The sequence below is a fragment of the Lepidochelys kempii genome, chromosome 5, assembly GCF_965140265.1.
Source record: "Lepidochelys kempii isolate rLepKem1 chromosome 5, rLepKem1.hap2, whole genome shotgun sequence".
NCBI lineage: Eukaryota > Metazoa > Chordata > Testudines > Cheloniidae > Lepidochelys > Lepidochelys kempii.
The window spans coordinates 15,205,484-15,233,198 of record NC_133260.1 but is presented as its reverse complement, the minus strand read 5'-3'; the positions used below and the strand labels follow the sequence as shown (position 1 = coordinate 15,233,198).

At 44.7% G+C, this 27,715-nt stretch overlaps 1 protein-coding gene across 7 annotated transcripts in view; it reads right to left on the bottom strand.

The window, feature by feature from the left end:
- Positions 1-1,237: 1,237 nt before the first annotated feature.
- Positions 1,238-27,715, bottom strand: part of CTIF (cap binding complex dependent translation initiation factor) — a 347,267-nt gene continuing 320,789 nt past the window's right edge. For 5 of the 7 annotated variants that reach the window (XM_073343500.1, XM_073343501.1, XM_073343505.1 and 2 more), the window contains 3 exons: positions 17,126-17,179; positions 9,574-9,648; positions 1,238-9,142 (listed from right to left, as the gene is read on the bottom strand). In XM_073343500.1, coding sequence (XP_073199601.1) covers positions 8,927-9,142; positions 9,574-9,648; positions 17,126-17,179 — 345 coding nt within the window. In that variant the 3' untranslated portion in view covers positions 1,238-8,926. The remainder of the gene's footprint in view (positions 9,143-9,573; positions 9,649-17,125; positions 17,180-27,715) is intronic. The other 2 variants (XM_073343502.1, XM_073343504.1) reach the window with 1 other exon arrangement.

Genomic DNA, 27,715 nt, shown 5'->3' with positions numbered 1-27,715 from the left:
CTTTAGTAGTCACTCCTGCTGAGATACTACTGGAATGGAAAGAGTGTTAGCATCATATACTATGACTACATCCCCTGTTTTGTTCTCAAATACAGAACTGAAATATGTATTCAAGCCTTCTGCCTTTTCTGCATCATTACTGATAATTCTGCCATTTGCATCTAGTAATGGACCAATACCGGTTAGGATTCTTTTTGTTCCTAACATACTTAAAAAACCTCCTTCTTATTTTCCTTAACTCTGATGGCCATAGATTTCGCCCTTTGGCCTTTTGCTTCCCATATAAATTTTCTACAATTCCTAGCTTCAGATTTATATTAATTACTATTAACTTCCCCTTTTCCCATGTATTGTACATTAATTTTTTATAACTGCCTTCACTTCCCCTCTAAACCCAGTGAGTTTTTTAACCAATACACCCTTCTTCCTCAATTATAGCTTTTGGGGCATCTAGTAAAGTGTTCCTAAACAATTCACATTTTTCTGATTAAATTCTTCCTCCCAACTGATGTGGCTCATAATTGTTTTCAGCTTTGTGAAATTGGCCCTTTTAATGCACCAAGTATATATATTACTGGTCTGGACTTTATTCTGTTTGCACATTATCAGTGTGATCAAGTCATGCTCACTTGTACCTAAGCCACCATTAATTTTTAGTTCTGTGATCAGTTCCTTTTTAGCTGTGAAGATGAGGTCTAATATAGCATTATCCCGTGTTGATGTTATTAACAGTTTTGCCTTGCGCAGAAGTGGGGTAGCTTATGGGGCCAGGAGAGAACCCTTACAGTCAGCTTTGTACAACATTTGAACCAACTGTCTCTCCAGGGCAGAGTTGGGCCCACGCTGCAAAGTTTGGCTCAGAAATGGAACTTTCCAACAGCTAGGGAATATCTGGATCCTTGATATAGCAATTAAGACTTTGAGGCCTGATCCCCAAAGAAGCACCAGGAACTCCCATAAAAGCCAATGGGAGATATAGATGTTCCATGTAAATGGCCCTTGATTTGGGCCTTCATCTTCATTGAGTATTGGATAAGCCGCGGGTGCTGAATTATTTTGAGTGAGGGGGGATGTTACTTTTTTGTAGAGCTGAGACATGAAATATGTGAGGAACACAAATACTACAAAAACAAAAACAACCCCCCTGCCCCGCAAAACGTGGCAAAATAAGGAGGCAATGGAAGTTTCTAAACATTGATTTCAATATTTATTCTGTGATTAATATCACAATTCACCATAATAGTTGCACTATTTGTCATCCATTTTGATGAAACCATAATATAATAAAAATGATAGTTTCAGCAAGTGAGTTTTTGCATATATTAAAATGCAGACTTTTACAACAGCAACAAAAATGTGCAAACCTCTTGTCTCCCCAATGTAACAAAACAAAACAAAACCTTGTACTGAGGTATTTAGTCATGCTATCAATTTCAACAGAAGCAGGAGAAAAGAGAATCTAATGGATATAGCTTTGGATGCCCCTGCACTATTTCTTTGTGGGGAACAGGATCAGATCAGTAGCAGAGCCAGAAGACTGGGCCTGGTCCAATGCCCATTGAAGCCAAATGCAGTCTTTGCATTGACTTCAGTTGGCATTGCATGGACTCTCGGGGCCCAAATTTGTTCCCATTGAAGCCAATGGCAAAATTCTAATGACTTTAATAGGAGGAGCCAGCCTTCTAAAGCCCGATCAAGTGAAATGGCAGGTGCCCTCAATTTTCCATTCTGAGCCCTCCGCATGGCACAGGATTGGGGCCCTTAGAGAGGAGCACATGACAGGGGCGATCAATGGATCAGACATGCAGCACAGCCTGCTGTACCAAACCATAAAGGAAGGAAGAATGAATCCCTCCTTTAAATTTCTAACCGGACAGGTATTCTTTTTCTTCCATACTTAGTTCCAAGCTCAACAAAATAAACATCTTAGCAGACCACCAAAACTGATACCACATATCAAGAGAGAGATGGTGAAATGTCAGGCTTTAAACATTTATTACGCAGATGATTTATTTTATAGCATACAGTGGTTCTGGATGTTCTATAAACAAGACTGAATTGCCATGAAGAGTTATCTCCCTTGTCTTAACAGTCTAGGAAAAGCTGAAAATGATGGTATTTTTCTCCCCTAGTACAAATATCTAGTCTCCTTCCCTGCCCCCCATTTTTCCTTTTCTCTTTTTTAAAAAAGCACTTAGTTTAACAAATCTGATAAAAGATTAAATTTTCAAACACAATAAATACATTTAAAAAAATCATTGTTAGCATGACTGTGTTCTAAAGGAAACCACATCTCCCTTTGCTTTTGACACTGGACTTGGAAAACGTTAGTGTTATTTCTTCTGGAGATCACAAAAGGATGGGATAATAGCTTAGTGGAAAGAACAAAATTAGTGTAAATCCACAGAACACCCAAAGGGGGAATAAAAATCAAGTTTAAGATTTTGAGACTTCCAAGTGAGAGGTGTTAATAAGGCTAAGCTTGTGTATGAAAAGAAACCATAGGGGCTTCTAACAATTTTTCTTTCAAAGTCATCCATCGCGTCAAGAATGGATACAAATTAATCTCCTTCAGGGGGAAGAGGAGAACCAGGCATATCACTTACTTCACTACTCTCCCCTCTTTGTGTTTCACCTTTCATATAAATGATGTATTCTCCAAACAGTGGTGAAATCCCTCACGGGAAAACACACAAGTCATTTTGTGGAGAACTAAAACCTTCAATTCGGAAATAATTTCACTAGGAACCAGTCTAATCACATGCCATATAGATTCTGGGCAGACGGCTAACCACTTTGTAGTGGAAGACTCCACAAATCTGTTCTTCATTTGAGCTTCTCCCTCCCCCCCTTCATCCTCTCAGCAACTTTAGTTACTGTAACACTGAGAAAATGTTCTCTGCCCGTGCAACTTCATCTCAGGGATTTCCCAACAGTATCACTGCTTTTCTCCACCTAGATCCTCAAACCACAGGTGAGGAGATGTCTTCTCAGGGCAGAGGACGGGACAAATTCAATGACCTATGGATGAAGGGCCAGATCCTGAGCTGGCGTGAACTGAGATAGCTTCAGTGACGCTACTCCCATTCACATCAGCTGAAGATCTGACCCGACATATCTAACTGGACTTCCCCCCCCGGCCCACTGATTTAATTTAAAGGGAACCATTTTTGAAATCTACGTTTATTGAGAACACAAAGATTGAAACTGGCCAATAACTCATGAAGAAACATAAATGGTAACTCATGTTCCTTCAAAAGGTAACTCAGTGCACACTAAGGCTGTGTCTACACTAGAGAGCTTACAGCAGCACAGCTGTCCCGATGCAGCTGTGCCGTTGTAAGATCTCTCATGTAGCCGCTCTGTGCCCACGGGAGAGACCTCTCCTGTGGATATAATTAAACTACCTCCAACGAGTGGCGGTTGCGATGTCGGCAGGAGAAACTCTCCCACCGACAGCGCTGTGCACGCCACCACTTATGCCAAGCGAAACGTATGTCTCTCGGGGGGGGGGGTGTTTTTCACACTCCTGAGAGACACAAGTTTGCTGACATAAGTGCTGGTGTAGACATGGCCTTACTAATTACAGGCTTTGGTGGCTGCAAAAAATGGAAAAAAACAAACAAACTCACTTGGATTTTTGTACTTGTACCATGAATTGGTATTAATATTAAAACCAGAGATGGTTTTACAGTGCTGTTTTATAGACATCGCTAATGAACCTATAATATTGGATCTAGTTGTATCTTGGCACCACTGCTTTGCTGGAGGCTTCCCACCACAGAGCATCTTATAGAATGCATGTTATATACAGCAGTGGTGCTCACACGACGCTTTCACATTCATACGTTGGACAGTCTCTTGCTATTGAGAAACCTGGAAACACAGATCCGTGACCACTCTTAGATGGAGAAAAATGCTATTTTGTACTGTTTCTTTCATTCCTTAGCAATGCTGTTCAGCGGTAGCAATGTCATAGGTAAAGTTTATTGTTATCAATGGACTTTCAAAAGATATGATTGGTGGTGTGCATAGATCCAGGGGAAAAAATACATTTTCAGTCAACATTTAGATTCACGGGTACCCATGGAACAATCAAAATTTCAAATTACAAAGCAGTTAATGGCAGAATGAACACACTTTAATTGTCAGATACAAATCACAAATCATTGAAAGATGGATTTCACATCACGAGACGTTCTTAGACACTGTCCAAAAAAGGCTTGGGGGAATCTCAGGGCTACAGAGCAAAGTAACAGGCCAAATCCATTAACCCTGAATATCTGGGTACAGGCCTGCAGCTAGAAGGCAACCTCTAGTAAAGGAAAACTATGAATAAACCCTCCTGGCTGGCGGTGGGGAAGCATTTGAACAGAATTACTGTCATGTGGCTTGGCTTTGCCTCTTGGTACTCCAAGAAAATTCCCAGTGATTAGGTGAAAATTCAAGTCTTAGAAATGCAATTTCCAATTCTCCTCTGGGTTCTTCTTTTTCTCCTTCCTTTGCTACATTCAGAGGTCAATTTGGAAATGTTGCAGATTATACCGGCCGAAAGACAGGCGCCACAAAAGCTGGCATGTACAGTGGGAGGGCTGGGAACAGGAGCTGGAGATCGTGGTTATTGGAGGGCTCAACATGATCATTTGTACATTTCCCCTTAGGACTTGTGCCTGTATTTTAGGGGTTGTTTTTCTTTTAAAAACACAAAATAAAACAAAAAAATCACTTTCAAATTCTTTGTTCAAGTCTGAAAAAGGAGCAGCAGCAAGTGGATATATTAAGCTGCTTTTAAATAATTATTCTGATTGGCTGTGGACGTTCTAAAGCAATCAAATAATCTACTGTGGATAACCCACATATCACATTAGATCAACCTTGAACATTTTTGTTTTCCATCTTTAGCATCACCTTGAAAAGAGGGTGAGTAGATTTTGTGTTCAGGTTGGTAAGTGTTCATAACAATTCTGTGAGACGGCACTGAATCCAGCCTGAAGCAGCTGCTCCTTTCACACCCCAAGGGGCAAGGCATCAGAGGGCAAACAACTTAAGGAGGGTTTAGATTCAAAGGCTACAACCCTGAACCTTTTATAACACTGCTGGGCTTTGTTGCTCCTATAAAGTCCAATCTCTCATGGATAGTCACTATAAAATATTGCTGCTCCTACTGTCACACAGTTTTCTCACAGACAACCTAATGCTGAGGTACTGCAAGAGTTAGTCTTCGGAGAGCTAACCCCCTGGTCATCCCTAGACTGTTTCTGGAACTTAGAAATCAGTCTTTCCAGAGAAGTCCAGTGCAATAGGCAATTTTTTACAGCTGAATCAAGGTCTTCTCTTTCTTTCTTGGACACGCTGCTGTTGAGGATTCTGTTTCCTGCTGTTTTCCTCGCTTTGTATGCACCTTAGAAAAGACCCAAGCAGAGAAGTTTCGAATAATTGTGAACCATAAAACAAATCTCCTCTCCTCTTGTGGTATTTTCTCTGTTGGAAATTTTTGCCCTCAAACTTGGCTTCCTGCAAATAATTTCCCCCCGAGTAATGGACAAAACTGGTTTTCTCTTACACCGCCATAAAACATACTGAACATCCAAAAAAGATCTGGATTGAATCTTTGTTCTCGTGAACAAACAGGCAGAAATTCAATCAACTGGTCCAAGTTGTGGAGTTCAAATCCAGATCTGTATTGCCTCACGGTCAGTGGGTATTTGGATCTGGGGGTTTGTGTTTGGGTCTCATGTTTCATCAGGAGCTACACTCCAGTTTCAGGGCACCAGAGGTGGGTTTGCCAAATCCATACTTCTTACAACCAGAGGAAAGGGAAGAAAACTGAATAACAGGAGAAAAGTGAAGACTGCCTTTTGGAAAACAGCTTGTGAGTGTTAGAAACACCAAAACAGATTTTCCAAGTGAGTTTCTGAGACCTGTTACAACAATGAAATAATGAAATAAGACAGATATTATATATGAATCTTAACGGTCAGATCCACCCAACATTGGCAGCTATGCTCAGCTCACAGGTGCCTGGAGGGAGGGTTATGTACTGTAGCTTCCTTCTCTAATCTTCCACTGTAATAAGTGCTGAACAAATAAAGGAAAATTTTCACTCCCTAATTCTGTTAGACTTCATCAAGTAAGCACCAGAAGTGATGTAGTAAATAAAAGCATCAATAAAGAAGCAACCACTAAGCCACAACATCATTTCCTGGTCACCATACAGGAAGTGAAGTAATGGCCTGCCTGTCCCTCTTTACCAATACAAAGTTACTGAAATAAGTAACTTCAAAGCATGTTTCAAATACGGGGCTGGATCAGATCTCCTTTTCCAAAAAAGAAACTGAAGTTAGTCAACAGGATCCATAAATCTGGTTAATGTTACTCAGACCCCAAATGATAAATATTGTGTTTACATCAATCTCTCACAAATCTCTTGCCTTATTATACATTAAAGCCCTAAACCTGCAAGTTGCTGAGCACCCACAAGTCCCGCTGGCATCATTGGGAATTAAAGCCATGCTGTCCTGTGGGACAGGCCCTGAAGGAAGGGTTTGGTGGGCAGCTCGCTCTTCTTAGGAATTACAGACTTGCTACAGAATAGATACTTTAAAAAATAAATGTACCATATGCTTAGAAGCTGCGGTTTCTCTGCCAAACTTGCACGTGCTTGAAAACTAATACTTGTTTTACGACTGACACGGATCCATCTCAGTCTAAATGCACATCGCACACTTACAGCTCACCTTCTTCCCTAACCAAGTCAAGTCATTGGCCTCACTTCTCATGCTAGACTGATCTGCCCTAGGGGCATTCTGCAAACACTTCTCAGCATTGCCAACACCACTTCAGCTTCACTGGTGTGAGCACTGTTGGGAACCCTAAAGTAGACAGAGCACTAGTGTTTTTAAGCACATGTATCACCTGATCCAAGCAGGTCTAGAGAACAGTGCTTAAATTGCTGACAGCAGCCTCTCTACAAGGGCTCCCAGTGTTTCTAACAACAGTGAAACTGCACTAGTGTTAAATACGGTGGGACAAGTAGATGTGATGGCTGCCGCCTTTGCCAACCCACTGGAGATTGAACTGGGCACCTCCAGAGCTCAAAAAGCATGAGCTGCGACAGCTTGCACTAAAGAATCAAACCTCTCTAGCTGGGGCTGTAACAGACTCATACTCTCTGCGCATTGCGCATGGAGGTGGGGGACCTGTAATACACGCTGACCAGTGAGTTACATCCTTCCTCGGATCCAAGGAAGCTCATCCTCAGTGTCTGAGGCCCGCAGCAGTTTGAATTCCAGACAAGCTTCCACTCCATGACAGCTGCCATCTTGTCTGACCCACCAGGGATTGAATCAGAGATCGCCAGAGCTAAAAGCATGAGCTGCTACAGTTCGAGCTGAAGTCCCTAGCTGGGGCTGTAACAGACTCATATCCTCTGTGAATTGGACACAGAGGGAGAACTGTAACACACACTCACCAGTGGGTTACACAGGTGAGGCTAGTGAGGTGCACTGTGGCTTCCTTCTTGTACTACCTCTACTCCATCTCTAGCCATTTGCATTGCTCTCCTCTTTACACTTCATTTAGTGGAAAGAAACAACGCTCTCTGACCCTCCTCCTATCAAAGGCTGTATTAGTTACACTGACTAAACAGACTACGCTTCTGGCAAAGCAAAAGACGGGGACAGCCTCCTTCTGAATTCCACGTCTATGCAATGCAAACCGAGAGACACTGGTTTGGAAAGTTTAGCTAATTAGAAGCCAAACCTGAAACCTATATTTTCGGCTTTTCTTTTTTCCTTTCTGATGCCATATACTTGTCACCTTCTATTTACTGGTTTCCAAAGAAGAACTTCAAGTCTTAATTTTTTCCCTCACCCTGTCTATTATTAGGACCAAGCATAAGGGACCTGGTTTAAATGTATAATTACAACTGTGACAGTAATTACAATAAAGCACTCTTTAAACAAAACAAACGAAGTAAGTTACAAAAAATAAATGGATTATAGTTTAGTGGATGAGGAATACTGCGACTTTAACAGCAAACAGCTGCAGAATGCCTGTGTTTCTTAGAGTTACCAACTCAGAGTGTACATTTTTTAATTACCTTGATAGGTTACTGGCAAGAAGACTGTGGCTATGATACTTCTAAAGTGGCTTTTGGATTTTTTTAACTTCTCCTTCCAATTTAACACCCTCGTGCCAACCATTCAAGAGCTCACATTATAACATTATTTTCATGTTTCAAAGTTGATAGCAAATGTCTGTTTAAAAAAACCTAATAAAACAACAACAAAGAAAAATGGAAACCCAGTGCAAATAAATAAATCATCTTGTGTGAAATCCTAATCTAGAATCAGGTGTTGGGGGGGATTTTGCGGAGGGGGGGAGAATAAAAAGTTGAAGACAAGAGGAGGGGGAAAAAAAATAATGAAAGCTTCGCTTTGACAAAAGCCGTCAATTACCGGCGTCTGGTGCGGAACGTGTCTTTCTTTGTCTTCCCAAGACATCTGCTGTGTGTTGTCTCCTGCCAGTTGGCTGGTGCAAGCCAAGAGAATGGCGTGGAAACAATGCTAGACTGCACTTCCACTTGCTTTTCAAATTCTCCGTGTTCTTTCTAAAGCCAAACAATAACACGGCGGGATGCGTGGCTGCATGAGCAATGATTTAATAAAAGAAACCTGAAACAAAAACTCAGCAGGAAAGAGGGGTGGTGCTCCGCAACACAGCTGAAAAGAAACATGCTCCTCTGCCCTCCAACCTCATGAACATATTCTTAAGCATGCTGGGGTTTGTCTTCTTAGGTATTTTCTCATAAAGGTTCTCACTTCTCTCTCCAGTAGCTGATCAATTTGTAGCACAGTTCCTTCCTGTTTCCTTTTAAGGTGCATGTCTTCTTCCTGCTCCCATCCATCCCCACCTCCCCGCGTTCTCAGGCTGTCAGTTTCTGGATTGTCTTGTTGTAGTACTGTGTGATGGTGGGCGTCAGGGGGTTCCAGTTGTTGGCGTGCAACTCAATGACCTCGAGGAGGAGGGACCGTGTCAGCATGGACTCCGAGGGGCACAGCATCTTGTCACGTGCTATTGCCAGCAGCTCTGTCATCATCTCAGGCAGCTGGTCCTCCAGCAGCCGGCCTGTGCTTTGCAGCTGTCAAGAGAGAAGGGTCGAAAGCTGCATGTTAAAGTGCAAGTCACCACTCCAGCCTTCATTATTGTTTAGTTTTAAAACTATCCTGGTTGCAACTAAGATGTCAGCTTGGACTTGTCATGTGGGGTGGTGGGGGGGTCCCAGGGAAATATAAAGCTCAGTTAACCACAGCATAGCTATCAGAATCCCTCACTTTGTGGAGACTCTCCTGGAAAACTATCCTCCTGGCACATGTGCTTGTAAAATATTAGAGGAGGAGGAAAGTGGAGAGCTGGATGCAGGCATATGGCACCTCTGAAAAAGTGATGTCGGCTGCAGAGAAACAATGGCGGAAGAGCCACAGATGGTCTGCTCTTTGCTGTCATGTAACAACTCAAGGGCTTCTGGAAGCTACACTGAACAGCATTCAGTTATAAGGAGAAAATATTTACATAATAGGGCTGATTTCCAAAAGTGCAGCCATCCTTTCTGGAGACGAAGTCCTCACCTGCATTTAGCATCTGCAACTGAGATACAAGTGCAAATCTTGAGATCTTGGAGGCTGAACTACCTGGCTATGGGTGCAAATGTGACATAGGTACATTGTGATAACTGGGCCTACAAATTTACCCTTATTATGAGCTCAACTGTAAGAAAGTTTATAAAGTGTCGCAATAACCTATGACAATAAATGTTGATGGGAAAAGATGCAAAAGAGATACAAAGACTGCATTAGTCCAGATAAAAAGGCCCTACTGATATAACTCAGCATCATGCCTGGCAAACAAGAAAAGTATGCCACCGTCAATTAATGAACCAAAATTGGTGTGTCAGAAATTAGGCCTAATTGGTGGACAAAATAAGGAGGGGGGTGGGTTATTCCATTCAAGACTCGCCTTTTTGGGTCCTCCAAAAGAGACTTTCGGGAGAAAAAGCTGGCTACCATGACGCTGGCTGACTGAAAGATGAGAGAAGAGGAAAGAGCGAGGTTTTTCAATATGGCTGCTACCCCCATCATCTCCTGGGATCCACAGGACCTTTTTCATCCTACCCCTGAAAGATGTCCTGACCAGACTGGGCCAGAAAGAGGGAGACAAGATGATGACATTGTTACCTCCATCAGCTTCAGATCCCAACCACCACCTGGAATGTGAAACTTTGTCCCCCACACATAGTATCCTTTTCCTTCCCTACCTTAATCATTCTCTTTCCTCTCTCTCCTTTTTCCTTTTGTCTAATAAGAGCCTAGTTTAGCTGGCCAAGCTTGCATATTTTGCAATGCTGCTGTAAGTCTGTGACCAGAAAGGCAGCTAAATGCAATGCCAAAAACATCCGATGCTGGTACAAGTTTGCTCAGAGTGGCTGCTAAGACTATGTGCTCTTCTTGTGCTTTTCCAGCAGCAGGGCTGCAAGTGAAAGATGAAGTTTCTATCATCTTTGCTGTACTTTTTGCTCCTCTTTTTGTGTGTGTTCACCTTGTTTTGTCTTAAAGGAAGCAGGATTGTGCTTTAACAGCAACAATAACAACTCACAAGAACAAAAGAACAGCTATAGTAGGTCAGACCAATAGTCCACCTTGCCCAGTATCCTGTCTTCTGACAGTGGCCAGTGCCAGAAGCTTCAGAGGGAACGAACAGAACAGGGCAATTTCCAGTGATCCATCCTCTGCCATCCAGTCCCAGCTTCTGGCAGTTGGAGCATGAGGTTGCATCCCTGACTATCTTATATCCCTGATGGACCTATCCTCCAGGAACTTATTCTTTTTTGAACCCAGTTATACTCTTGGCCTTCACAACATCCCATGGCAATGAGTTCCACAGGTTGACTGTGAGTTCTGTGAAGAAGTATTTTTTTTTTTTAAACCTGCTGTCTATTAATTTTCATTAGGTGAGCCCTAGTTCTTGTGTTTTGGGAAGGGGTAAATAAAATGTCCCTGGAAATATGGATGAATTGCTCGGGATGACTACAAAAGATTAGCACAAGCATGTAGGGACAAAATCAGAAAGACTAAGCCCTGGTCTACACTATGACTTTAGGTCGAATTTAGCAGCGTTAAATTGATGTAAACCTGCACCCGTACACACGATGAAGCCCTTTATTTCGACTTAAAGGGCTCTTAAAATTGATTTCCTTACTCCACCCCTGACAAGTGGATTAGCGCTTAAATCGGCCTTGCCGGGTTGAATTTGGGGTACTGTGGACACAATTTGACGGTATTGGCCTCCGGGAGCTATCCCAGAGTGCTCCATTGTGACTGCTCTGGAAAGCACTCTCAACTCAGATGCACGATTGTTTGCCGTTGCTCTGACGCAGGGAGGGGCGACTGACGACACGGCTTACAGGGTTGGCTTATAGGAAGTTAAAATCAACAAAGGGGGTGACTTTACATTAAGGAGTATTTCAAGCAGGACTTCACGGAGGGTTCCAATAAGAAATGGTGCACCTAAGTTATTGTTCTTATTGGAACAAGGAGGTTAATCTGGCCTCTGATTGATACATGGCTAGATTTACCTCGCTGCATCTTCTCTGTGAGTGACTGCAGTGTGACCTAGAGGAATGAGTCCCCTAGACGGGAGGCGGGGGAGGGTGGGTTTGCAAATGAGTACAAAACAAATCTGGTCTATTTCTTGTTTTGATCGACTCCATCTATCTTTTACATCTTTGGCTGGCAGCAGACGGTGCAGAAGGACTGCATGCCATCCACATCTCATGGCTGCTCGGCAAAAGATGGTACAATAGGACTGCTAGCAATCCGTATCACCTGCCTGCTCACCATAAGATGGTTCAATAGGACTGACTGCAGGACTAAAGAGAATGATCTGATCAAGTCACTCCAAATTTAGTCCCTGCACCCATGTCTGCCCAGGTGCTCCTGATCGACCTCACAGAGGCGACCAGGAGCACCTCGGACATGACGATGACGGCTACCAGTCCTATTGCACCGTCTGCTGCCACAAGGCAATGGGTTGCTGCTGCTGTGTAGCAATGCAGTACCGCGTCTGCCAGCACCCAGGAGACATACGGTGACAGTGAGCTGAGCGGGCTCCATGCTTGCCGTGGGATGGCGTCTGCACAGGTAACTTAGGAAAAAAGGCGCGAAATGATTGTCTGCCTTGCTTTCACGGAGGGAGGGAGGGAAGGGGGCCTGACAATATGTACCCAGAACCACCCGCGACAATGTTTTAGCCCCATCAGACATTGGGATCTCAACCCAGAATTCCAAGGGGCAGCGGAGACTGCGGGAACTGTGGGATAGCTACCCACAGTGCAACACTCCGGAAGTCGACTCTAACCTCGGTACTGTGGAAGCACTCCGCCGAGTTAATGCACTTAATGCACTTAGAACATTTTCTGTGGACACACACACACTCGAATATATAAAACCGATTTCTAAAAAACCGACTTCTATAAATTCGACCTAATTTCATAGTGTAGACATACCCTAAGGCACAAAATGAGTTACACCAACAAGAGACATAAAAGGCAAAAAGAAGAGGTTCTTTAAATACATTAGGAGCAAAAGAAAGATGAAGGAAAGTGTAGGTTCTCTACTTAGCAAGGAAGGAGAGCTAATAACTGATGACATCAAGAAGGCTGAGGAGTTTAATACCTAGTTTGCTTAAGTCTTCACTAAAAAGTCTTCACAAAGTCTTTGCTTAAGTCTTCACTAAAATGGTGACCAGATACTCAACACAATTAATATTAACAACAAGGAGGAAGGAATATATGCTAAAATAGGGAAAGAACAGGTTAAAGTATATTTAGGTAAATTAGATGTATTCAAGTCGACAGGGCCTGATGAAATTCATCCAAGGGCCTTAAGGAACTAGCTAAAGCAATCGCAGAACATTAGCAATGACCTTTGAGCACTCATAGAGGATAGGCAAGGTCTCTGAGGACAGGAGAAGGGCAAACATGGTATCTGTCTTTTAAAAGGGGAACAAAGAGGACTCAGGGAATTGTAAACCAGTCAACCTAACTTTGATACCTGGAAAGATACTGAAATAAATTGTTAAACAATCAATTTGTAAGTACCTAGGGGATAATAGGATAAATCATGCCAAACCAACCTAATTGCCTTCTTTGACAGGGTTACTGTCCTAGTAGATGGGGGGAGGGGGGCAGCAGATGTGATATATCTTGGTTTTAGTAAGGTTTTTGATACAGTTCCACATGACACTCTCATAAGTAAACTAAGGAAATATGATCTAGATGAAATTAGTATAAGGGGGTTCCCAACTGGTTGAAAAACTGTACTCAAAGAGGAGTTATCTGTGGTTCACTGTCAAACTGGGAAGGTAGGGTACATTTAGTGGGGTCCCAGAGGGGTCAGTCCTGGATCTGATAGTATTCAATATTTTCATTAATGACTTGAATAATGGAGTGGAGAGCATGCTTATAAAATCTGTAGAAGATACCAAAATGGAAGGGGTTGCAAGCACTTTGGAGGGTAGGATTAGAACACAAAACTACCTTGACAAATTGGAGAATTGGTCTGAAATCAGTAAGATGAAATTCAATAGAGACAAGTGCAGAGTACTTCACTGAGGAAGGAAAAATCAAGCGCACAACTACAAAACGGGGACTAATTGGCTAGGTGGTAGTACTGCTGAAAGGGTCTGGAGGCGATAATGGATCACAGATTGAATATGAGACAACAATGTGACGGGATAAAGGCTAATATCATTCTGTGGTGTATTAACAGAAGTGTTGCACGTAAGACACAGGAGGTAACTATCACACTCTACTTGGCACTGGTGAGTCTCACCTGGAGCGCTGTATCCAATTCTGGGCGCAACACTTAGGAAAGATGTGGACCAACTGGAGCGAGTCCAGAGGAGGGCAACAAATATGATAAAACTTTTAAAGAAAAGCTGATCTACGTGGGAAGATTAAAAATATTGGTCATGTTTAGTCCTGAGAGAAGACAACTGAGGGGTACCTGGTAACAGTCTTCAAATATGTTAAGGACTGGTACAAAGATCACTGTGATCAGTCATTCTCCATGTGCACTGGAGGTAGGACAAGAAGTAATGGGTTTAATCTGCAGCAACAGAGATTTAGGTTAGATACTCACTTTCTAACTAGAAGTTAAGCTCTGGAAGAGGCTTCACCATCACTTCCCGAGGTCCCTTCCAGCCCTACATTTCTATGATTCTCTATTCTTGCACAAATAACTGGCAGTCTCCCCTCTTCTCAGTGTTACTCACTAGGTCCTGTAGTGAGGCCATGTATTCCTAAGCCTCCCACATTTTTTTTTAAACAAAATATACTACTGAACATTCTGCTACTGAAAGGGGTGCGGAGGGGAGACAAATTTGACAAGAAGCCAGGGTGCAGTGGAGAATGGGACTGTCTACAAAGAGACTGGGACAAGGAACTGGAGGGGAAAGGGAGGGAAATGGGATGGGGACAAAAGCTTGACAAGAAGTCCAGAAAAGGAGGCGGGGACTGGGAACCTGTGGAGATGGGGAACACATAGGCTGGATGGCGGGCAGCTGGAGGCTGTCAGGGAAGAGAGACAGATCAGATGAAGAGCCAGAATTCCCAGGACTGGAGGTGAAAGTGACAGGGGGAACAAGCAGAAGAATCTGTGCCCACTACAGCTCAGATCCCTTTCGAGCCTGGAATGGAACTCATGATTCCTGATTCTCACCATTTCGCTGCTGTCAGAAAATATCTGTGAAATCTACCGGCAAAGTGTTTCACCCATGCTCTAGTGCTGGTCCACACAGAGGATGACAACCTACTATTGCTATCCGTTACTCCATTAGCTCAAGTGGCAGAGGCCTGTGTGGTGGATCTAGGACAGTCTTTTTGTTCTGTGGGCAGCACCTACCACAGTGCGGCCCTGGTCCATGACTAGGGTGCCCGGGTGCTACAGTAAATACAAATAATAAATATGAATAAAGGTTCCAACCATGCTGATGACCCATGTGGGTTTCAATATGATGCCACATGATGGAATTTCAATGTTTTCACTTAGTTTTTTTTTAAACCTAGGAAATTACACACAAAAATTCATTAAAAGAACATTAATATTACAAAGTCAAGCACTCATACGTTAGGAAATGTCAGAATTAAGGTAGTCGATGCAACTTTATTCAGCCCCCTTGTGTTTCTGCCCGATGACCAAGAGGCAGTCTGTCTTTACTTACATGATCACATACTATTTTTTCCCACAGGGCCCCTGTCTCATTCAATGCACAGGAAGGAGATGCTCTGGGGTTGCATCAGGTTTGGGTCGTGAAGGAGGCTGTTATCTGTAGGATCCCTGGCTCATCTGTGGCAGAGGTTGGAAGGTGTGGGTGTGTAGTGAAGAAGGCAGGGGATTACAGAAGACAAAGGAGGGTCCCATGCTTAAGGCAGTTGAATGCTGCTCTGGAGAAGTGGATTTTATCTGTGCCTCTGCCACAAAGAATCCCTACATGATTCCGAGCAAGTCACTTAAACCGAACTTTCCACAAGTGGTCACTAATGATGTATTCTCGTTTTCTGGGTGCCTGGCTTGAGATGCTGGGGCCTGGCTTGACGAAGTGCTGAGCACTCACAGATGCAACTGAAGTCAATGGAAGCTGTGCTTTGAACATATAAAGGGCACAGGCAACCTTCATTCGGGCATATCCTAACTTCTGAATGCTTGACTTTGCAATCTTGATGTTCTTTTTAACATAGGCTTTTTTAAAGTGGAATATAAAATATAAAGTCAGTCGGGTAGCATGGCACTGTGTGCATAGTGATGGGACTCATATTTAGGATTCTGGGCCCCAGGCTTGGTTGAGACTGAGCGTGCAGTGTATATACCTAAGGTGATGGCTCATCTCTAGGGGCTCATGAGACGCTCCAGACTGAACTGATGACTGCCAATCAGAACATCGCATTGAGGGTGGTGCAGGCCTATCATAAGGGTGGTCAGCCAGGGGGAAAGCAGAAGCAGCATGTAAGGAGGGAAGAACTTTGGAGGAGGGAAAGGGGAAGAAAATCCTCAGCAATTAAAAATAAAACAGGGTAGTTGGAGGAATGTCACTCTTTGAGCAGAAAGTGTCCTGTGTCATGTAGGAGCTTGGGGGAAACCGTTGTAGCCCTATCTTAAGGCATTTTAACATCTCGGACGGGGGACCAAATTCTAGCAAGATTCCACTGTGTGCAGTAGATGGGACCTTAAATGGATTTTGTAACCATGTCCAAAGCTTTAGCCTGGTTACCGAGCTCTGGAAAAGTCCTGTTTAGATGAGAGATAGGAATTGCACTGGAAGTGAGACAGGGAACAACTGAGTTATATCTGGGTCCCCTGACCCAATTTGATGTGTGCTTCAAACAGGAACTCAATACTTCACCCTTGTGGTAATTAAGTGGTTAGGACATTAACTTAACATTTCACTTGTATAATGGCCCTTCCAGGAGCTCAGAGCCAGCACACACCATGCCAGGCATTTGCTCAGTACTGACTCATGTTGAATCACCAGTGTTATTTCAGATATTCCCCACCTCATATTGGTCTGCCTTGACTATACATAGCTTGTGATGGGACCACAACACAAAGCAATAAAGCTGCAGGATGTAGTTTGCTATATTCAAACATAATGAAACAGACACATTCATGATGGGAATACCCTTGTCACAGAAAAGGAGTTGTGGGATTCTTGATGATTATAGGTGGTCAGGAGCTTGGTTTCACACCTTGGCTTGGGTTATACGCAGTACAAGGCTGCAGGAGTGAAATTGTGGTCCCTCTTGAGAGCTTCCAGTTTTGGTTGCAATGTCCCTCAAATAAACAAACAAGTTAAAAGAATAAATATAGAAAAGAGGGCCTGATTCTCCACTGCTTGCCCTCCTGTCACCATTTACCTCTGAGCAGAACAAGTGCAAAGGGGTGGGAGGGGGCTGAAAACACCACCGTACTGATTTTACAACCATTTGGTACAGGTGTGAACAATGACACACGGAGCAAAGCTGTGGGGAATTTGGCTCAGAATATCTGAGGTCCCAACAGCCCATTCATACCTCCATGGAACAGCAAAGGACAGCGTCTTCTTTCACATCCTGAGATTGCAACAACTGCAAGAGAGAGAGAGAAAAAGAGGCAGCCGGTTATTAAAGCATACCTTGTTTCTACTGCCTTATAATCCCTCCCGTACCAGACTGCTCCTTCCATGTTTTAACCTGTGTTCGCTTTCCCCACAGCCACAGCAGGGAAAAGAAGAAAGTGGAGGGGGAAAAGGAATGATGTCTCTGGTGTGAATGAAGAGACACAAGGCCAGAATGCAGCGTTTCCACGGTTGAGATGGAGGAAGCAGAGCAGAACATACACAGTACATGATAACTTTCAGGGTACATGTTAAGTATGTAGTGAGAGTTTTTATGACGTAGGATACTGTACACAAGGAAACGCGCTAAGTCCCACCAAGTCATTTCACTAAACATCCATCACATGATAATTTTCAGCCATTAACAGTCTGGACTGCAGTTGAAGCAGTAAGTAGAGGTGAAGGGCTCTCTATGCCCTTTCCAAATTAGAAAGCATAGGAAGCATTATGACTTTGCATCCTGAACCTGATGGTCTCTTTCAGAGCAGTTCTTTTGAACAATCCTAGAATTATGTTGCAGGAGAGCATCATTTCCTACACACACAAGCGCCAACTTCTCCTAGCACTGGTGGGTGCTTGCGTCCCCCCCCCACCCCCCGGCCCTGCTCCAACTCCACCCCTGCCCTGCTCCCATTCCAACTCCTTCCCCAAAGTCCCTGCCCCAACTCTGCCCCCTCCCTGCCCCTACTGGACCCCTTCCCCAAATCCCCACCCAGGCCCCGCCTCTTCCCCACCTCCTCCCCTGAGCGTGCTGCGATCCCGCTCCTTCCCCCTCCCTCCCACAGCTTGTTACGCGGCAAAACAGCTGTTTCGCGGCAACAAGCCTGGGAGGAGAAGCGGGGATGCGGTGCGCTCAGGGGAGGAGGCGGAGGTGAGCTGGGAGGTGCGGAGAGCTTGGCTGCTGGTGGGTGCAGAGCACCCACCAATTTTTCCCCATGGGTGCCCCTGGAGCACCCACAGAGTCAGCACCTATGCCTACACGCAGGGATTGATTCTACTTCCACCACACCGATTTCACACCTGTAATTCCACTGACTCCCAACTGTGCCTAATTGTGGAACCACTTCCAATTGTGGAGCACTGAACTCACAACTGTGTCTTAGACTAAAACTTTCTCCTAAATCACTAGTGCTTACTGAAGATAGTAGGGTGGATTTTCACGGGGCGTGGAACTGTGGGTTGGGAGTGGGCATTAGTGTCTGGCGAATGGAAATAATGGGGAGGGGGGGAATATATGTTTTCACCCCCCCCCTCAAAGTTTTCTGTCCCCGCTGCTCACACTGAGGCAAGAGAGGAACGGGAGCTGGCGGAAGGGCTGGAGCAGCCGCAGCAGTGCATGGGATCAGTTGGCTGCCAGGGAGCAGGCAGAACTCCCTGGCAGTCCAGTCCCACCTTCCAGCGGGTTGGGACAGGGTCCTGGCACTATGGTGGGCAGGAGTGCATCACCATACAGAGTGAAGCCACCGAGGGTGTGGGGGAGCACTGAGGTGTCCCTTAACAGCCTGGCGCGCTCCCCACTTCTCAGGAATTCCTCTTGCTCCCCCTCCCTGCTCCCCACACAATGTGATGTCGATGGCCCAATAATCTAAATGCATCAATGCAGAATCCCCCACAATGCTGGGTTTTGCCAGTGTGGATAGTGACATTTCCCACCACCTTCTCCATTCAATATATTTTGTCAGCACCAGTTCCAGACTTTGCTCTGCCTTTTCTACTCTTATCCCAAATGTGAGTTTCTTCGTTGGTTTTACAAGCATGAGCAATTTTAAAGAGAAACCAAACTCCTGGATTGGAAGGATTAGATTTTTCTTGGTAAACACTGATTTCACTGTACACATGTAAACCGATGAAAGAATATTTCCATCAACAAAAATCATGATCTACAGACTGGCAAAGTAAGAAAAATGCTGCTTGAGAATGACAGTTTGATTTAAGGGGATTTACTTTGTATATTTTTACGTGATGTTGACAATTTGTGTTTTTTGAATATCAGCATCTACTGTCATTAAATAATTACTGTGAAACCCCCTATTCTAGGAGTCCACCATGATTTCCTGCAACGGTGCAAATTTAAATCAATAAAAATAAAAAAATGCTTAAACCCCAAAATTTTGCACAAATATGAAAATGTAAAATCAATAAAACTTTTAAAAGTTTTAAAACAAAATATTATCTGTCAAAATTATAAAAGAACAGAGGGCACAGCCAGCTGATCAGTACCGGAGTTTATTCATTGATCTGAACTGTAAGTAATAAGTTACAAATTTGTTAATTCAGTTTGGAGTGGAGCTGTGGTGAATGATGATTTCTGAAGTGGCCTTTGAAGAACGCCTACCATACCTATCAGTATCTAGAGGAGTGATACATTGTGAAGCATGTACAAGAGGAGAGACATGGTGCATGTGGATGTCTGGGGGAACGTGAGGAAACTCTCATTGTGAGGGCACCTGAGGGACAGGGATGTTTCTGGGACGGATGGGAAACAAGGGAAAGAGGAGGGAGAGATGGGTTTACAGCTAGAGAGGAAGAAAGGAAAAGAGAGGAGGAGAAGGAGGAAGCAGCTGCTGAGGGAAGACAGCAAGCATACACTATGGACCAGGCCATGGGCAAGCTTAGTCCCTGAAAGAAAGATGGCCATCAACAAGTTTAGGCTTGAAATTAGACAAAGATTTCTAACTATCAGAGGAGTGAAGATCCAATGGGAGCAGTGGGGGCAAAAAACCTACCTGGCTTCAAGACTGAGCTTGATAAGTTTATGGAGGGGGTGGTATGATCAGACTGCCCACAATGGCATGTAGCCAATCTGTGAATGGTAGGAGCAAATATCCCCAGTGGCTGGCGATGGGACATTAGGTGGGGAAGGCTCTGAGTTACTACAGAGAATTCTTTCCTGATGTCTGGCTGTTGGGTCTTTCCGAAATACTCAGGGTCCAACTGACCACCATATTTGGGGTCAGGAAGGAATTTGGCAGAGACCCTGCCTCACACTGGCAGAGACCCCAGGGTGGGGTTTTTTTGCTTTCCTCTGCAGCAGGGGTCACGGGTCACATACAGGTTTGAACTAGTGGCAATGGTGGAATCTCTGTAACCTGAAGTCTTTAGAGCATGATCTGAGGACTTCAGAGGTCATGGGTCTATTATAGGAATAGGTGGGCGAGGTTCTGTGGCCTCCAAAATGCAGGAAGTCAAACTAGATGATCATGCTGGTCCCTTCTGGCCTATGTGCCTATTAGCTGGGAGCTCAGGAAGACCAGGGGTTAGGAAGAACATTTTGGGCCCATCTGCACTGGCCTCCCAGCTATCTTCAAAGACCAGATTTATACATGGCTTCTGCTAAACCTGTTTACCACAGTGAGGCGGGTCAGACAGTTGGTCAGTCTGATGTGGGTCAGACCAAGGTTGGTCTTGTGGCCAAAGCACTGGACTGAGACTCAGCCTAGTGCATGCTTTTAAAATACTGTTTCTGCCCCATCTACCTAGCTGGCTTAAGAGTGTGGTAAATCGGCCTAGAGGGAATTGTGTTTAAAGCCAGCTCATAAACATGGCTGTGAGGTCAGTGTGTAAACAGCCATTAGACAGGTGGGAAGGAACAGCGTAGAGAAAAGGTAGTGGTGAACGGGGGCCCTTTCAAACGCTGCTCTATGGAGAGGGGACAGATGGGGCAAGAGAGGGGGCCCTTCCCACCTGCTATCATAACAAGATAACGATAAACATGGAGCATTTAAACAGTGCTGGGGTACTGCCTCCTCTCACACTGTGTTTGCAAAAGCGGTTTTCATAGAATCATAGGCTTCGAAGGGATCGCAAGGGTCATCTAGTCTAACCCCCTGCGAAGATGCAGGAGTTTAGTCACATTACGCCCTGTCTGCACTGAGGGCTGGACTGTGCTAGACAAAACCATTTATAAAATGGGTGATTTGTGTAGCACAGGCAGGGCTGAATCAATGTCTCCTGTGCTAGCTTAGATGGCTGTGCGTAAGCCTCCCTGCCAACAGAAATAATAGATCTCTAAGCTACTCCTCAAACCTAAGGGGGCTAACCTGGCGGACACACCTCATATTTGCATGCAAGGACTACTGGCTGGTTAGGTCTGTGCAGGTGGGGTTACAGAACTCAGGGACAGGGATTTTGTTATTTGGCCAGTGATTTTGTAATCCTTTTCAAAGGAATGTTATTCTGATGCTCACTGTGCTTCTCCCTTTGTCTCCCTGAGTATCCTAGGCACAGGAGAAGAGTCTGTGGGGCTGGCGCCCCTGCTAGACTGCACGCTCTGAACGCACCGGCAGGCTGGTACGGCTGCCAACAATCGTGTTACCCTTGCTGCCTGCCTCTGCAGCCCTGGGAGATCTCCTCTGCATCTACCCTTTGCTCCAAGGCCCCAGCGCTGAACTGCGTTTAAGAGCCATATCCTGAATTCCCATGGCATGTGTGACACCCAGTCCCAAGAGGAAATCAAGTCAATGGAAGTCACATGCATGCAGAGTGTACAGTTTGACCCTGAGGTAATGAAGTTTGCACCATTCAGCTGTTGTTGGAATTGCAACTTTGAAGTGTCTGGCTTTTGTGTGATCAAAGTCTCAACCTAATTAATTGCATTAGCAGTTTAATGTATTTTATCCAAATGTATTATTTATGCCTATTATGTAAGCACCCTTCCTACAGTCTAATTCTGATCTATATTTTAAAATGTATAACTCGCACACTGTATATGCTATATTTGCAGAATCAGTACCACAGAAATCAGTCGTCTTTCCAAAAGAGGCATCTATCAGGACAGCTAAAAAAGGTGGAAGACGGAGCTTAACAGAGTAGAGAAGACAGAGTAATGGGGAGGAGGAGCAAGAGGCAGACAACAGCACAGGTGAGAGGAGACTTGCACACTTCTCTGTCTAACCTGTAATCATCCCCTGGAGGCTTGGACTGTCCTAGGGAAAACTTCCTTTTGCTCCTGAGTCAGTTCCTCATATCAAGCGAAGCTGTGGAATGAGAGAAGCGGTGCCTGCTGGAGAGTAGACAAAGAGTCTACTTGATTTCCTAACAGGAGGAGCCGCATGCCAGAATCTGCCTGACTGGTCAGATAATACCCAACCTTTGTTGCGAAAGGATTCTCATTTTTTGCTGGGGGTTTCTGGTGCTAACAGCTTTGTAGATTGGAAGGAGACACCCCAAGAACACGAATTTAGATCTCTGGAAGGGAGGGCTCCTGCTTCCAAATTTCTGTATTCCTGTGACAGATACAGCATATGCCAATATGTTTGGGAAGGCTAGCATGTCTGGATGGTCTCAGAGGGTTACATGTTTTCATGAACAAATGAAAATAAATTTTATAGGCTCTCTTCCTGGAAATAATGTGTGTTGTGCGGTGAGAGTGATTTCACGGGAGCTGTAAGGCATTCTTCCTAGAATTCATTAATCTCTGCACGCAAATGGCCCACAATTTCTTTTACAAAGTAGTCCAAGAAAAGATGCTTTACATCGACATTTTTGTGTGTGGCAAAGAAACAAAAACAGATATGTGCCTGGCATGTGGAGATGACAAACTGCCACTGTGCCAGTAGATGCTCCCAGAGCACAATTAGCCTTCAGTCCATGCCAGTGTTCTTAACATCCACTTTGGGACAAGACAACCTATTTCTTTCAAAAACTGAAAGCATGTTCACACTAGTGGTGGTACCTTGCATCAAAGGAATCTCAAGTGACTTACAAACGGAGCTGAAGTCTTACTGTATCCCTAGGAGGATAGGGAAGTATTGTTATTTCCATGTTACAGAGGTAAACTGAGGCACAGATCAGTTAAATGTCTTGCTCGGTGTTATCCGAGACACTAGCACCATGAACTGAATCTACGGACCCTGACACACAGTCCCATGTTTTTATCACTAGACCACATTCTGTATGAAGTAGGGATACATGAACATTTAAACGTACAGCTTAAGTCCAGAGGCATACACTACACTGCCTGCTTACTGACATTATTCCCGAAGGCATAGTGCTAATTACTAGAGCTGTGTAAAATATTTCATGCAAAAGAAAAAAAACATTTGCCATAAAGTTTCTATTAACACGAAATGGGCTTGATGTAAGAACACAGATAGAAAGATACACATTTCATCTCCATGAAATTGTCATTCAGACTGGGCACAAAATTTTGCACCCATACAGACAACCATGAACATTTCAGCACGTTTCAAAATTATTTATATTGTGGAGGTCAAATTGACTGAAGTCAATGATATTTCTTCTAGTTCCCTGACTGGCTGAGTCTCCCGCTGTGCTCAGCAGCGCTAGCAAAAGCCACTTAGGATGTGTCTATACTGCGTCTGGGACCAAGCCTCCCATGTTGGTCGACAGACTTGTGTAAGCGGGACTCAAGTCTCAATGTCAAAATAACATGCACGCAACAATTTTTAGTGCACTAGTGAGAGCCCTGCTAACCGAAGTCTGTGGGGCCGAGGCTGGGAAGCTCCCTCTCAGAATAAGTGTAGCCAAACCCATGACTCTATTTCTACAAAGAAGGGGCTGCCCTTTGTGTGCTCACTCCAAGTCCGTCAGGGGAACCCTCTTTCCTCCCCCACCCGCCCCAAACACCAGTGGTCTGTTATTTTTCCAAGGGTCATTTGCTTAGTGACCATTGCAAGACCTTATAGGGTTTTTTGCCTGTGCCCTGATTTCTGAGAGCCAGTTGTGCAGCGGTGCACGTGGGAAGATCATGGACTTAACTGAGCCAATGGGAATTGTTACAACTCCAGCTTTTATTGTCACAAGACCAGGGATGATGAAAACAGCCAAGTGGGGGCAAATTGCACAGTGCAAACCAGGATGTGGGGGATGAATAACCAGAAAACACCCTGCCAGCAAATCCAGTTTGAAGACTTCCACAGTCTGTACCAATTTGGGATCGGTTTGGAAATGTTAGTGCTCTGCCTACCAAGGTATCAGAAGGTCAAAGAGCCGGCTCCGTGCTCCCACTGAAGCCAATGACAAACTGCCATTAATTTCAAGGGGAACAGGATCAAACCCAATTCCTCAGATGGGATGTTTGATTCGGAGTTAAGGGCAGGGCTACACTGGAAACTTCAAAGCGCTGCTACGGGAATGCTCCCATGGCAGCGCTTTGAAGTGCGAGTGTGGTCACGTGCGAGCGCTGGGAGAGAGCTCTCCCAGGGCTCCTGGTAATCCAGGGGATTACCTCGGAGCCTGTCTACACTAGCGCTGTAAAGTGTTCAGACTTGTTGCGCTCAGGGGGGTGATTTTTCACGTCCCTGAGCCAGCAAGTTAGAGCACTACAGAATGTAAGTGTAGGCAAGCCCTAAGGCTGTGAGCAAAGAGAGATACAGTGGTCTTGGGGCTCAGTGCTTCTGAGACATTACTTTGCCTTAGGCAAAGCAAAGGACCACTGGGAATCACTGCCTTTGCGGGACCATGCTCTTGTGTCGTCACAGGAACTGCCCCAGTCTCCCCCACTAGCAGCAGCAGGTCCACAGAGCAATGTGACTCACCACTCAACTCTGATTTTCCCCTGAGGCTGCAGAACAAATTATGATCGTTTTTTGGAGCGGGCCCCCGTGGCCTGCTGAGCTGCTCCCATTAAGTGTGTGTGTGCGCGACATCCAGACTTCAGACAGGCAGGATGAAGTCAGAATAACCACTAACCATGGGACCAGAGGATGTGATCTCATCCCAAGGGCCCAGGGAGATAAAAACCATAGAAAGAAAATATAGAGAGAGACCACTGCACTTGATTGCAAAGGGCCCCGCCCGGGCCTGCAGGACATTCCTGAATCCTGTAAGAGTGCATGGCGGCTGATGCAAATTGCAAATCATTGTTTACATTCAGCTGAAAGGTCTTGGGGGGCTGACAATGCCTGGCATGAAGGGTGAAAAATGAAAACAAAGCCACCTGAGGAGTAAGGACAATCCTGTGAGATGATATCTTGCTTCACTTATCTGCTGAGAGTACTTCCTCTCCATTCTGAATGAGACATAAATGCCCCTCCATCTGCTCACTGAGGAAGAATGGCAATCTGACCCACACTCTCCCTCTCATGCTCCTTATTTGAGGCCAAATTCTGCTTTCACCGACACTGGTGGAAATCCACCCAAGTCAATGGCATTACTCTGGCCTGATTTTGATCTACATGAAACTGGTGCAAACCAAGAGTAACTTCATTAAGTCAAGAGTTACACAAAAAAGCATGAAACTGGTGGAAGTGGTTGACAAAAAACAGGCTCTCTGGAATGACAATAGTGAATGGGAGCAGCATTTGGACCTTGATAACTCTATCTTTTGCATCAGGGCTACTTGGTCAATCTTCATAGTTAAAGAAATGTTATTGTCATTACAATACTTAATGGATGGGATTCAATACAATCCCATAGCTTTCTAAGATTATGTGATCCTGGACACAAAACGTTATACAGTGCAACTGGGACCAAAGATATCATAGAACCTTCTGCAACGGAATCTCTGTTTCCCCCCCTACCCAGTATCTTGAGGTGAGACAGATTACAAACTCTGTTCTCTGTCTTGCCCTTGCCCAAAATTAGAGAATAAGGTTATGCATTTAATTATTGATGTAAAATTATTGAGTCTGCACTCTACATTTATATGTCAAAGAGAGACAAGTTCCCTGCCCTGAAGAGCTTAGGATCTAAATAAGAAAATCACAGACCAAGACAGGCAACAAACAATACTTCAGGAGAGGGAGATGATGAATGAGGAGGAGGGAGATGACACACAAATCTCCCCCAACACCTTCCACTGGACTCAAGAGGACAGGAGAACTCTTGAGGTGATATATACCCATCACAGTACATGATGCAGTCTCTGATGTCTACCTCTAGCAATCAATCTCTAGCCTACTGATTCAAGCTGGGCACAGAGTTTTGAGCTCCTGGAACCTTCCAGTGTCAGAGTAATGCACAGCTCCAGGACAAACAGGTAGCGGAGGAGGAAGGTTTTTGAACTGGAAAGAATTTTTTTATGTACTGAATATGCCTCCAAAGTGCTAATGAAGTCTCCCTGTGAAAATCTAAAGCAGCCATGTACAGAGGTGAATTGTGGCACTGGGATTTCTTGGTTGCCAAACCTCCATAAATTATTATCAATAGTAAACGCTAAAAATTAGGCTCTGTAAGGGCACAGTCATATAATAAAAGTGTATGTAGTGGAAACAGAGCAACAACAATTACTGTCTCTTAAGCTGCCTGGCTGGAATATCTGATGACCCATCCCTGACTTCCCCCAGCCTTCCCGCACTTCTTACAAACTTCTGTTACAATGCACTACTGTGTCAGGGAGACAGGGACAAGACTAAAGTGACCTTCACTATTAACAGAAAGTGGCATGAAAAACATTAAAGTTTGAAGACATCCCTGCTAGGAGCTGGGCTGTGGCATTCACGCCGTGGAGAATAAAATCTCCCACAGCTCTGAGACACGGGGTGAGCAGATGGTCAAAGGGGAAAGCCAGGGCACATGCTGCTGGGGTGGGGAGAGTTTTCGAGATTGGGCCGGGGGAAGGGGGGAGAAGGAGGTGAGCAAAGGAAGGTTTGGCTGGGGAGGGAGGAGAGGGAGTGAAGTTAGTTCACTCCCCACTTGTCAGCCAAGCCATCTCTTTTCTCTTTTCCCACACAACAAATAAAGACCAGGGCCTTTACCCCTCTCTCGTTACCCCCTTTAGTCCTTTTTCCAGGGCCCAGTCCATTCATTCTATCCATGGGCCCAGCTATGCTGTATCTGTGAATCTCTCCTGCTCCAATCCTACTCTCTTTCTCTCTCCTTCTCTAGATTTTACATTCTGCTCCTCTTCCTTCTCTGTTCTTATATCTTCTGTGCTTTTGTTTTCTCCTTTTCCTTTCCCTCACACCCCTCTCTTCTTGTTCCTTCTCTCTGCCTCCCCACAGCCTTCAATCTGCTTCCTTTTGCCATTTCCCTTTGGAGCGCTCACTGCCCCCCTCCCCTCACACTCGCAAACAGGGAGTGTAACGCTCATTAACTCCTCTCTCTGTGTCTTTCTCTCATTCATTCCTTTGTCTCCCTCCTTTCCCCCTAGAAACAGCCACCTGGTTGTCTCCACACCTCCTGCCACAATCTGGTGCTCATCTCTGGTGTAGGTGAGGTGGGGAGAAGCCAGGATGACAACCAAGGCTGGGTCAGTAGGCATGTGCATGTGGTAGAAATGCAGCTGAGGTGCCTGCTGCCTTGTTCATCACTTGGGGCAATGCAGAAGTGACCTGCTGAGGATGGCTGGGTCCAGGTCTCATGCAGAGGGCAGGAAGCAGGGTGGTGACAGTCCTGGTGGGAGAGCAGCCCTTAAGGCACATAAACAATCAGCTAGCCTGCTATCAGTTTCACTGGCCAGAAGCTTTGCTAGGGTGCCAAAGGCCACAGGGATTTTGAAGAACTGGGACAAAACACTAATTTTTGTAAAACAAACTGAAATACCAGGAATAGCACTGAAAGGGAGACATTGCTGGTTTTCAGACACAAGCCACCCTACAGAGGC